This window comes from Bufo bufo, chromosome 4 (genome assembly GCF_905171765.1).
Source record: "Bufo bufo chromosome 4, aBufBuf1.1, whole genome shotgun sequence".
NCBI lineage: Eukaryota > Metazoa > Chordata > Amphibia > Anura > Bufonidae > Bufo > Bufo bufo.
Window position 1 is genome coordinate 553,798,713 of NC_053392.1, and position 13,611 is coordinate 553,812,323.

Genomic DNA, 13,611 nt, shown 5'->3' on the forward strand with positions numbered 1-13,611 from the left:
CCCGGAAATCCAAACATGGCCTAAGAGTTCCATCCTTTTTTTAACAAAGAAAAACCCTGTATTCAGACAAGTGTTAACGCAATAATCACCCCAATCCAGAATCTGTCTATCTTGCCAATCGATTTGGTTGGATTGTGCTTGCTTAACAACGGTAAACCCAGAACCAGCGGAGCAGGAAGACCCTCCAACACAAAACACGAGATGAATTTGTGAGGAAAGTCACCCTCTCCTAATTGGATGTCATGCAACATCTGAGACAAACACTTCTGAGTTAGAGGTGCAGAATCAATAGTAAAAATGGAAATGTTTTTCTCTAATGCACTTGGAGACAACCCGTACATACGGACGAACTGAGCATCAATCAGGTTCACACCTGCCCCACTGTCGATAAAGACCCCACAGTCTTGGACTCTAGCTCCACCTCGGCAGTCAGGAGAAATCGGGTACTACCAGTCAAAGACTAATGCACCTTCTATGACACCCCTCCAAGAGTCAGATGGGAATTAGACGTCCCTTTTTTTCTTTTTGATGGTGAATGCATGGGCGTACATCGATAAAATGTCCCTTTTGTCCGCAGAAAAAACACACTCCCTTCCTACGACTAATACGTTTAAAAGCAGATCCAGGGGTAGCTCCCCCTAATCGCATGGATTCGTCCCCAGACATAAACACAGGAGTATCTTCACTCAAAGTGTCAGAGGAAGATGATACGTTATGTGATAGTACGTCCTGAGAGTGGGGGCCCCTAGATCTCTCTCTCAGGTGTCTATCAATGCGTACTGCAAGAGACATAGCAGCTTCCAGAGACTCAGGATTCTCATGAAAGGCCAAAGCCTCCTTCAGCCACTCTGATAATCCCTGACAAAACTGACTACAGAGAGCCGGATTATTACACTCAGTATCCGTAGCCTACCTCCTAAACTCAGAGCAATAGATCTCAGCAGAATGCTCTCCCTCACGAAGGCCACGTAGCTTGGTCTCAGCCAGGGAGGTCCGATCCGGGTCATCATAGATGAGAACCAGAGCTTTGAAAAATTCATCCACCGACTGGAGAGATTGCGATCCGGTCAGCAGAGAAAAAGCCCATGACTGAGCGTCCCCTTTAAGCAACGAAATAACCACACCCACTCTCTGAATCTCATCCCCAGATGAGTGTGGACGTAGCCTAAAATACAATTTGCACGCCTCCCTAAACAAAATGAAATTATGACTTTCCCCAGAGAATCTGTCCGGGAAGGCATTTTTAGGTTCGAGTCAGGCCTGGTAACCACCACTACAGGGAGTGCAGAATTATTAGGCAAGTTGTATTTTTGAGGATTAATTTTTATTATTGAACAACCACCATGTTCTCAATGAACCAAAAAAACTCATTAATATCAAAGCTGAATATTTTTGGAAGTAGTTTTTAGTTTGTTTTTAGTTTTAGCTATTTTAGGGGGATATCTGTGTGTGCAGGTGACTATTACTGTGCATAATTATTAGGCAACTTAACAAAAAACAAATATATACCCATTTCAATTATTTATTTTTACCAGTGAAACCAATATAACATCTCAACATTCACAAATATACATTTCTGACATTCAAAAACAAAACAAAACAAATCAGTGACCAATATAGCCACCTTTCTTTGCAAGGACACTCAAAAGCCTGCCATCCATGGATTCTGTAGTGTTTTGATCTGTTCACCATCAACATTGCGTGCAGCAGCAACCACAGCCTCCCAGACACTGTTCAGAGAGGTGTACTGTTTTCCCTCCTTGTAAATCTCACATTAGATGATGGACCACAGGTTCTCAATGGGGTTCAGATCAGGTGAACAAGGAGGCCATGTCATTAGATTTTCTTCTTTTATACCCTTTCTTGCCAGCCACGCTGTGGAGTACTTGGACGCGTGTGATGGAGCATTGTCCTGCATGAAAATCATGTTTTTCTTGAAGGATGCAGACTTCTTCCTGTACCACTGCTTGAAGAAGGTGTCTTCCAGAAACTGGCAGTAGGACTGGGAGTTGAGCTTGACTCCATCCTCAACCCGAAAAGGCCCCACAAGCTCATCTTTGATGATACCAGCCCAAACCAGTACTCCACCTCCACCTTGCTGGCGTCTGAGTCGGACTGGAGCTCTCTGCCCTTTACCAATCCAGCCACGGGCCCATCCATCTGGCCCATCAAGACTCACTCTCATTTCATCAGTCCATAAAACCTTAGAAAAATCAGTCTTGAGATATTTCTTGACCCAGTCTTGACGTTTCAGCTTGTGTGTCTTGTTCAGTGGTGGTCGTCTTTCAGCCTTTCTTACCTTGGCCATGTCTCTGAGTATTGCACACCTTGTGCTTTTGGGCACTCCAGTGATGTTGCAGCTCTGAAATATGGCCAAACTGGTGGCAAGTGGCATCTTGGCAGCTGCACGCTTGACTTTTCTCAGTTCATGGGCAGTTATTTTGCGCCTTGGTTTTTCCACACGCTTCTTGCGACCCTGTTGACTATTTTGAATGAAACGCTTGATTGTTCGATGATCACGCTTCAGAAGCTTTGCAATTTTAAGAGTGCTGCATCCCTCTGCAAGATATCTCACTATTTTTGACTTTTCTGAGCCTGTCAAGTCCTTCTTTTGACCCATTTTGCCAAAGGAAAGGAAGTTGCCTAATAATTATGCACACCTAATATAGGGTGTTGATGTCATTAGACCACACCCCTTCTCATTACAGAGATGCACATCACCTAATATGCTTAATTGGTAGTAGGCTTTCGAGCCTATACAGCTTGGAGTAAGACAACATGCATAAAGAGGATGATGTGGTCAAAATACTAATTTGCCTAATAATTCTGCACGCAGTGTAGGAACAGCAGCCTGTGGTCTCTGGATCTGCGAGAGGGTCGTGCAGAGGTCAGCTACCTCCAAAGACAGCCCCTGCAGCTGTCCAGCCAGTGCAGTAATAGAATCCATGGCTATACTGAAACAAGCAAAAAAAAAGACGGTTTTGGCAGTTTATTATGTCACGTTTGGGTGTGGGAGAGAAACACCACACCGAACATAGGAGGGAAAGGGTTGAGGGAATAAGGGCTGGAAACTAGGGAAAGGATATGGACACCTCCTAGTAAAACTGTAATCAAACTCTGACTAACTACCAGTATGAACAGACCCCAGAGGTAGGTGAGTTCATACACAGGAATACCTAATGTCCAAACTTACCCTATAGGACCCTGGTACTAATGTCAGGACTGAGACAACCTCTTCCTCCAAAAGAAAGGACGAACAGGAGTCTCCCTCTTTAATACAAATGACACGGAAACGCAACACACAAAATAACCCAAACAAAATACAAAAGGGAAAGAAAACACTTAAAGGGCTTCTGTCACCCCGCAAAAGTCTTTTTTTTTTTTTTGGATAGTTACATTCCTTATAGCGCGATATAGGAGAATATAATAGTATTACTTACTTTCATGCGGCCGTTTCTTTAGAAAACGAAGTTTTATAATATGTAAATCCGGTCTCTACCAGCAAGTAGGGCGTCTACTTGCTGGTAGCCGCAGCAGAAAACCGCCCCCTCGCCGTGTTGATTGACAGGGCCAGCCGGGATCTCCTCCTCCGGCTGGCCCTGTCAGTATTTCAAAAATCGCGCGCCTCTGTTCAATCGGCGCAGGCGCTCTGAGATGAGGAGGCTCGTCTCCTCAGAACTCCCTCAGTGCGCCTGTCTGTCTATTCTTACATGTTGAATTCAATGTCATGTTAAACATATACAGCTGCATATCTACTTATATATTTTATGCACTTATATAGCGCTACTATATTCCACAGCACTTTACAGGTATTAGCATCACACTATCCCCAATGGGGCTCACAATCTAAAATCCCTATCAGTATGAGTGTGGTAGGAAACCGGAGAACCCAGTGGAAACCCACGCAAACATGGGGAGAACATACAAACTCCATGCAGATGTTGTCCTTGGTCGGACCCAGGACCCCAGAGCTGCAAGGACAAGTGCTAACCATATAAAACAACAGTTGAAACAACAGGACAACGATTCAACTGAAACAACGCTTCGAAAGAACATCCGGAAATTTTTTACACGTTTACTATTTTATCTTGTTAAATCTTTATGATAGTCTTTGAAAATATTCTGAAATCTTTGCCGTTGATGCCTTACACATTTACCTGCACATTATAATTCCTGCTAGTAACAAAGGAAAATCCTGAAAGAACAAATCCTATTTACAATCTTATTTTAGCAGTAAAAGTAGATGCAGATTACGTGATTCAGAGTTGGTCATACGGGGTGTTGTTGGCTCTTGTGCTCTTGACTGTTACTAAGTTACCCGCTGAGTCTCCGCTCCTGGTTATACAGCATGTTCTGTTTATTAGCTGCCTAATGCCGTATCTGACCTGCTAGCTGTAACAACTCAATTATCCGGATTATTGTACACTGCCAAAATGGTCGTAAAATATAATTACTGATCCTATAAAGCAGCATATTTATAGAGCCGTAACTGTTGAATGCAAGTACACCCGGATTTGAAAGACACATTGTTCTAACGTTAAGGACCACAATGTCATATTTTCCACCGGCAGAGGAAAAAAACATTGTGACTTTGATGACAGGTAAATCAAAGAGTAAGTAAGTATTGTACGTGAAGGTCACTAACGAAGATGAGACCAGGCCTCCATTTTCAGAGGAGAGGTGGATTCATTTAGCTAAAATAGGATAAGTCAGCAATATTTGATCGGCGAGGGTCCGGCTCCCAGCACCCCCTCCAATCTGTTGTCTGAAAACAGGCCACAGCGTCTTCCTAGGCTGGTGAAGTCACGTTCATTGGTCAAGTAGCCTTCATGTGAATGGGCCTAAGTTGCAATACCAGGCACAGCCACTATGCAAGGTATGGCACTGTGCTTGGCATACTGTGAGGCAGTGGTGTAACTAGAAATGACTGGGCCCCACAGCAAATATTTGAACGGGCCCCCCCAGCAATTTCTTTGCAACTCCAGACTTCCACGCAAGCCCCTACTCCTGTGGCTAGTCAAGATCTCTCTCTCAGATGAGGCCTATCAGTTTCCTACAGTGTCTCTGTATATAATGTCATTTTATAATACTCTTGAGGGGGCGCTCACAATAAAGCCTTTTAGTCCTCATCCTGGGTGGGCCCCTTCTAGGTTCGGGCCCCAAAGCAGCCACTTCCCCTGCTTCCCCTATAGCTATGCCCATGCTGTGAGGAGGCTGCTGCACTCACTGGATACAGCTGACCGGTGGTGGTTTCGGACCTCCTACAATCGGATATTGATGTCTTACCCTAAGGATAGGTCATCAATATTTTACTCCCAGAAAACCCATTTAATTAACTCATTTTTTCATAGCAAATTTTAAATATTACAAAGATTAAAACTAATTGTAGTTTTTCATGCAGTTTTCCTGTGTTCAGAGTCCATGAAAGAGACCCAGAATAGGAGAGGCCCAAATAAATAAAAAAAACAAGGTGACAAAAACTGAACTGTGGTGTATAATGTAAATGGGGTTTTGTAAAATTCAGTTTCCTACTAAAGCACCATGGTAATAAAATGCATGACTGTTTTCATATATAAAGTCTATAAAACTATTGCTTATGGTGTTTTCTGGGCTGTTAATATTGATAAAATATCCTTAGGAAAAGTCATCAGTATCAGGTCTGGTTATGCCTACATGTAGCTGCCGAACTTCTATGGGAGTTACTCACATAGCAGAGCACAGCCGGCTGGTTCTGGCCACCGCATGAATAGCTGAGCTGGTAATTCCCCTTTAATTGGTCAAACCCAAATTAAGGTGAAACACACCTTTAAAAAAGCTGAAACTATGTTGAATTCAGAAGGCCATACACATTTCAGACAATTTTCAGCCATTGTAGAAAAAATTTGTGTAATTTGGTACGTGTATGGCAAGATCATCTCATTAGGTGAGCCACTGACGTGACGCATGGGGGACAAGTCATTGCTGAGGCCACCTGACCCCCAACAAACCGGTGTTGATGTTGTTAAGATGAATTATGATGAAAATTGATGAATGATGATGGCAGCAATCCTCAGTTCTTTTCCAGATATGAAGCCAGGCTTGGACTGGCTCACAGGGGTACAGGTGAATCCCCCGATGGGCCCCTGAGCGAGGTGGGCCCTTAGTCTCCCACCCCCAGCACAAGTTGCAAATAACACAGTAGACTTACTGCACTGCATACATATATTCAATGTACAGCACCTCAACCAGCCTATGTTCATATAAAAAAACTTGATAGATTATTAAAGAAGCTCCCCAGTTTATTATTATGGACACGATCAGAGCTGAGATGACTTCTAGGTATAGAGGAAAGCTGCCAGTGTCCTCTTCTCCCCAGGACCTACCTTCTCAAAGTTGCTGCATGGACCCCCATATTCAATAATCTGGTAGCATCTTGCGTCTGTGTGAGCAGGTAATATTTGAATGTATCCATACAGTGGGACCCCAAAATAAATTTTACTGGTGGGCCCTGGGCACCCCAGTTCAACACTGGATGAAGCTTTATTCCGATTATCAGGCCCAGATACAGCAAGGTTATAGCTCTTAAGATGAATGGATAAAGTTTTCTGTCCAGAGCAGTTTCTGTTTATAGTATAGGTGACTATTTTCTGTCATTTAGGGTCTGCACAGAACTGCCCGAACAAGAATTTTCCCTCTGCATTTTAAGTTATACAACTGCCATCACTAAAACAGGATTAGACAACCAACCTATCAGTTTAGTTTAAAACGGCCGATAGAATTCTGATCAGGGTTGAAATTTTGTTCTAGCCAATTAGATATCCTCCACAGTCAATGGGTAAAAATGGTATAATAAGGAAGGCTGAGGGAAGGTTAGGGATGAATGAACTGAAGTAACATCATTCTGGGTATAAGTAGGTTCATTCATCTTAAGAGCTATAACCTTGCTGTATCTGGGTCTGATAATAGGAATAAAGCTTCATCTCTGGAAAAGAATCGGGGATTGCTGCCATCATCATTCATCAATTTTCATCATAATTCATCTTAACAACAGTTGACATGCGGAAACCTGAGCACAGTGGTGCAGAACCGAAGGAGCAAGAACCCAGAAGCAGGAAAACAGGTAAGTCTGCTTCCCTCTGCAGGTTCAGCAACATTGGGGGGATGAGTCTGGCAGAAAGGCCCTCGAAGATGAACAACCCCTTTAAAGTCTCCTTTCAGTTCCATCACTCACCTCTCACAAACATATTGTAACACTGCGTATGGTAAAGTACTGGAGGGGGATATCTCACCCAGAAATGTCAGATGAGTGAGGTAAAATAATTCAGACAGCTGGGGTGTTTTTCTGCAAAGTGTAGGCACCTTTCTTTAGATTCTTTTATGGGCCTGGATTTTTAGGGAATGGTGTGTAGGTTAGTAGAGAGACTTGCCATTCCCTCCAACTCCGGTACAGCATTTTCCCCTAACCGGAAGTTATCCCAGGTGTAGATGCTGGGCTCATTACTGTGGGGACAAATACAGGTCTGAAATGTTCATTCAGGGTCAGAGTCTGGAGACTGCATGACCTGTGGCGGCTGTGCAAAGCCTGATCCCCCTATGTTGGATTTGAAGTACCTAAGTGAGGTAACCTAATGTATAGTTAACTTGAATGACAATATCTTGTGTTGGATTAAAAAATAAAAGTTGTTTGGATTTTGAACCCCCGAAATCTGTGAGTCAGTCATTGCCGATCCTGCAACAAACACACGGACCGTATATATTTTTTTGTCGATAAATTGTGCCTCCTCCCTCAATGGCCCCTTAGGTGGCCACCTACTCTGCTTGGACAGTGTGACCAACAACCATGCTGTCCTAGCACACAGAAGAACATGCTCCACTCTGTACCACAGACAACTCTTTTGCCATGTAGCCCAGGATTGTGTAGATCTGAAATACTGAAGTATATACATAAATGTATCTGGAATTTACACTATAATTTTCTAGCAACAAGGAATGAGATAATTATCAGAGTCTCATCCTGCTGCCAGGCTGAGGTGTTTTCATGTCTTGAATGCCTAGACAGCCTCATTTTCTTAAATTCACCTCTGATGCTACCATATCCATTTGGACCTGTTCCATCTTTTGCTTTTGCTGACACCGTAGACAAGACGCCATTATTTGGCAGCCGACATATCTAATAACTATCATCTGCCTTATGCATTCAGCTGTTGAAGAGAAAACATATACTTTACATGCCTTCCACAAGTGAACGTCTGGTTCTTTTCTGTATGTTCCAGTTAAAAATACGAATTTGCACGTTTTCAAGTTTATTTAGACTAAATCATAGTAAAAATATTGATCCTGATATTCTACTGGAATAATACTACTTACATCTCGTCATGACATCACAGCATTTTTTTGTGGCTTTTTCCTTTTTTAATGTAAAATGTGGTGTTAACTAGTCATTATTGTATGTAGTTGTTTCTTTCGATCAATACAGTCAATAAGAACAGTATAGTTCTACAGCCAATAGTAATGAGTTACTAATGATATCTAACATACGAAACATGCAATTTATTGTTTATTGTGTTGGTCGGGGTGCACCACTAATGAGACCAGGTGAGCCAATCGCTTCAGGCAGCACCAGGTAGGAACAAGAGAGGGACAGTGGAAGGGCCACGGGCAATGAGAACTTTCATTGTGGCAAAGGGGTTAGGTTAACCCCTTCACGACTGCCATACGGCTATATACGTGCTAAATACCATATTATAATGGAAAATGATAAAATCTACAGAACACCGAACCCAAACCCAAACTTCAGTGAAGAAGTCTGGGTTCGGGTCTGGGTACCAACATTTAGTTTTTTATCACGCGCGTGCAAAACGCTTTGCACTCGCGTGGAAAAAACTGAACAACGCAATGCAATAGCAGACAAAACTGACTGAAATTGTGTGCGTGTGTGTGTTGTGGTGGAGGGCGTGATTGCATGCTAGGGTGTGGTAAAGCGGGATCCAGGGGGCGCAAGTAAATTCTTGCCCAGGGTCCAATCAATATTAAAGACTGCCCTGACATCAAGTGCGAGGTGTCACGGGAAAACATTCTCAGAATGGCATTGATAAATAAAAGCATTCTAAAGTTGTCACCACATAAAGTGACACATGTCCGATTTGCTAAATTAAGCCTGGTCACGAAGGTGAAAGATGGCTTGGTCTTGAAAGAGTTTACGAAATTGGCATGGGGGGGGGGGCAATTTCAGTTTTTGCCTCAGTTAGCAGAATGGGTAGGTGCACCCCTGGTGTTAGTGCCTTAAAAAGTACACACCGTCCCAGCAGATATGGGTGTCACTGCAGGGGGTTAGGCGAGGTTCACATCTCCGTTTTGTAACTCTGGTAGTCTGTTCTGGCAGGAGAACAGACTACAAGACATTGCTGGATCCCCATTTACTATAATTGATCCGGCTGGACATACACTCAGTCTTACTAACGGAGAATTACAGCTGCATGCAATGCTATTTTTCTGACATAAAGCTGGCATTCATGCCGGAAACCGGCCAGATTCCATTTTTAGTGAATGGGGATTCTGCACTGCCAGGCAGTGTCTGGCTATGCTAAATACAGTAACTGCTCTGTCAGAATAGACTACTGGACTTACAATATGGAGATGTGAACGACCCTTAAAGGGTTTCTCCGCGTTCAGAGCTGAACCCGGAGATACCCCCATTTTCAACCCTCCGGCCCCCTTGATATGAGCATTGGGGCATTTCATGCTCCAATGCTTTCCTTGCCCTGCGCTGTATAGCCAGAGCAAGAGCTGTTTATTTATGTTTTTAAAACTACTAGGTGGAGGTTTCCGCCCAACAGTTTTGCCATTGATGTCACCAGTTCTGATGGGCGGGCATTAGCGCAGCCCTTACCTTTTTACAGGCTAAAGCCTGCCCGTCAGTGCCGGTGATGTCACCGGGCTCACTGCTGGGCAGAAGCCTCCGCCTGGCAGTCCCTATGGAGAGCCCGGTACATCACCGGATCTCCTAAAAAAACCTTTCCCTGGGCGATTCAGCGCAGGGCAAAGGAGAGCATCGGAGCATGATATGCTCCAATGCTCATATTAGGGTGGGCTGCCTGGGTGAAAACGGGGGTATGTATGGGTTCAGCTCTGAACCCGGACAGCCCCTTTACATCTACCTCCACTCCACTCACTCATTCTCCACTCAAGCTGCAAATTGAGCATAGATCACAGTAAAAATGACATAACTCACCCGAAACGTGTGAGCGTCTTTTGTGGCTACTTATCATATAAAATAAGGATGTGAAATAAAATTAAGAGCTTGCAAAATGAAAGCCGTATATGCGTGGAAAGTGAAGCCTGTGGAGAAAAAACTGTTGTACTTTTTTAATAAACCCAAACTAAAAAAATTATTTTCAACCTAAAATGCCACCAAATGGTGTCCTTAATCTTTAATTCAAAGGAATCCATGTTGTCCATGCTAAAGGTTTCTGGCACAGACTTGCCCCCCTAGCCATGTGACCATAAACATACACACAGCCAAACCCAAGGTTCAGGTTTATAGTGAAGCTGGAGGAGATAGTTGTCAGGTCTAAGGACAGCTAACTAAAGTGTCTAACCAGCTTAACTCAGAGTACAGTATTTAGAGCTGTCAATATGTACTTACATTCCCACATCAGTGTTTAATTTTTTGCCAATCCCACATACCTGTGGTTATACATTATATAATGGCTATTATACCTTTACATGAGTCACATTTAAAGGGGTTATCCAATTTCTCAAAACTCCCCCCATATGCCGGGCCCCTCACTGGTAATATACTTACCCCGCTCCCTGCGCCGTGTCTGGTCCCCACACCACCGCTGCTGCTTCTCCTTGTACACGGATGAAAACATCCGGAGTCGGAGGGGAGGGAGCAGCCAATGGCAAGCGGGTACAGGGACGAGCCTCCCTAGCATCGCAGGTGACGTTAGAGAGGATCATCCTCGTCCCCGCCTGCCATTGGCTGTTTCCCCCCGACACCGAATGTTTTCATTTGTGTGCAGGAGAAGCAGCAGCGGCAGTGCGGGGACCAGGAGCAGCGCAGGGAGCAGGGTAAGTTTATTACCAGTGAGGGGCCCGGCACTTGTGGGGGGGTTTTGATAAATTGGATAACCCCTTTAAGAAGTTGCCTCAATAGGTTAACCTCTGTTCACATATTTGTCAGGGCTTATGGCCATCTTGAAGGATGCCTGCTTTTTGCCTTCCTCTGTTAGGCAGATTCTAGAGCCACTGCAAACAATGCAATTAGAGAGGACACAATACAAAGTTTTGGTCTATTCATTTGAATGGTTTTTATGTAATACCTCATTTCCCCTGTGGCCACAAAAACCTACCTCCACAACACAGCCTATTGATGGGGTTTCAGCTGTCCAACCCAGGTGTTTGACACAACACCCTATATAGAAATGTCTTGGTATAGAAACATAACTGATATAGAAATATCTCCCTGCGCCAGTTTTCTGGCGGAAAAAGTTGCAAATAACGTGTTTGTGACTTTTTAAATGCCATTGAGACAAAATAAAATAAATAAATATTGTGTTTGCAACATTGCGCCAGTAGGCCCGATACAGTTATCTTCATTTGCTCCAGAAAATGCGCCATAGAAGCTATTCGGGTGCACGTCCCCTTGGTGTTAACTTTTAGGTGATTCTCTAACCATGTGGTTGTGGTGTTTTGTCATCCAATCCTTGGTGTGCAGCAGAAGTCCGGCGGAGAGGCAAATCAGCTGACAGGATGCAACATCATCACAGACCAAGTTCCTCCTCTGGAGCAATTTGACTGGATGTCCACATTGTGGGGCCTTCTGCTCAGGATCTGCAGTGATCATAGAGCTCGTGGTCTAGCAAGCAGAAGATGGTGGAAGGCACTTCCCCTGCATTGGAGTGTCCATTATCAGTGGAGCAGCGGCAGCATTAGAGGGTCTTTCCAGAGTCCGCCTCCAGTCAGTGGCGGGACCCAATGCCTAGCCAGAATTCTACTACTACTTTGGAGGCTGCACCTGATGGATCCCCTAGGCACAGCCAGGAGACACTTTCATAGTTGGGCGAGACTCTCTGCTTTTAGTCTGTCCCTATTGTTCTAGTGTCTGAGTTTCTGAGGTTTGTCTCTAATGCATCTGCTTCTCTTGTTCCCTCTGCAGATGGGGTTTGGCTGCTGCTGCTGATGCGATGTCCAATTCTGTTATCTCTTCTATTCCTGTTCAGTGTGAAAATGCAGCTTTGCCGTTGTTAGACAAAGGTGCTGGTATTTCTCAGACGTGTCGAGGAGGCGATTCCTTGTGAATTGCCTCCTTTGGGATTCCATTTATCTCTTGCTATCAGAGAACATATTTGGAAACAAGAGTTTGTAGATTTCATTTCTCTGTTGCTGTCATCTAGGGAGCCTATTATTGGTAGTGATAAGAAGGAGGACAAGGCTGAGGAACAGAGAAAGCGTAGTCAGCCTCGTTACTTTAATAATTGGCTTCAGGTCTTCTGTACTTATGTATCGGTCTTGAGAGAGAAATTTCTGGAAAAATATTCTGGTCTATTCCAACACCTCGATATTATTTTGGAAGCCTACTATCATTTTGGGAGGATGGCATGGTTTCATTATGATGTTATGTTTCGTCAGAAATTAAAATTAGAGGTTCACCCAGCACTGAAATGGGGTTTCATGTCATGGATGTTGGGCTGTGGATTAACCTGATGCTGTTGTGGATCTTCAGCAGCCACCTAATACTTAGAGTGGCCAATGCAGCGTGTATGTTATGCTTTTAATGAGTCTTCTCGTAATTGACTTTCTAATTGTTGGGGTTTCTTTTGAGGTGGAGCTCAAAATGTTTTGGGAAGGCTGGCCAGTCCCCTCAGCAACGGCTTTCTGTCAAAGAACAGCTGTCTACGAGCTTAGATGCAAGTGATTCTGAAAAACTTGTGTCCTTTGCTAGATCCTCACCCAGACAAGGAGAAGGCTGTAGTAATATTTAATGGTTTTAATGCTGGCATTGAAGTGCCTGATATTTAAGGAATTGGTTGTTCCTTTGTTGACAATTTAAAGTCGGTTTCTTTGCATCCAGATATTGTTAGAGTTCAGATATTTAAAGAAGTTCAATTGGGCCATGTTTATGGGCAATTCACATCTTCTCATTATTTTGCAAACTTTAGATTGTCTCCTTTTAGAGAAGGATGAATTTAAATTAATTCATTATCTTTATTTCCCATGTCGTTGTTCGCTCAATAATGAGATTGATAAGTCAGTGGCCTCTGTGGCATACATTTCTTTTCATCAGGCTTTAGCTCTCTTGAAGTGTTTTTGTGAAGGGGATTTCTGGTCGACATTTAGGTCTGCATTTAGGTTGTTGCCTGTTTATCTCAGCGAATTTAATTCCTTGGGTTTTCATTTTCCTGTGGATTATTACTTTGAGATATGTTTACCTATTGGTTTTTCTCTATCATGTTTTTATTTTGAAGCCTTTTCCACTTTTTTTGCACTGGGCTGTCGAGAGTCAGGTTCCAGCAGGTGGGGTTCTGCACTACCTTGATGATTTTTTATTTGTCAGGTGTCAGATGTTTGTAATTTACTGTTGTCCAACTTTATGGGAATGACAAAATTGTTTGGAGTTCCGGTGGCTTG

The 13,611-nt window shown here is 43.6% G+C and overlaps 1 protein-coding gene across 1 annotated transcript in view; it reads right to left on the reverse strand.

Annotated features, from left to right (window-relative positions):
• LOC120999246 overlaps positions 1–12,097 on the reverse strand; it is a 196,616-nt gene extending 184,519 nt beyond the window's left edge. The window contains exon 1 of the mRNA XM_040430115.1: positions 11,657–12,097. Within this exon, the coding sequence (XP_040286049.1) occupies positions 11,657–11,827 (171 nt within the window). The 5' untranslated portion in view covers positions 11,828–12,097. The remainder of the gene's footprint in view (positions 1–11,656) is intronic.
• Positions 12,098–13,611: the final 1,514 nt, after the last annotated feature.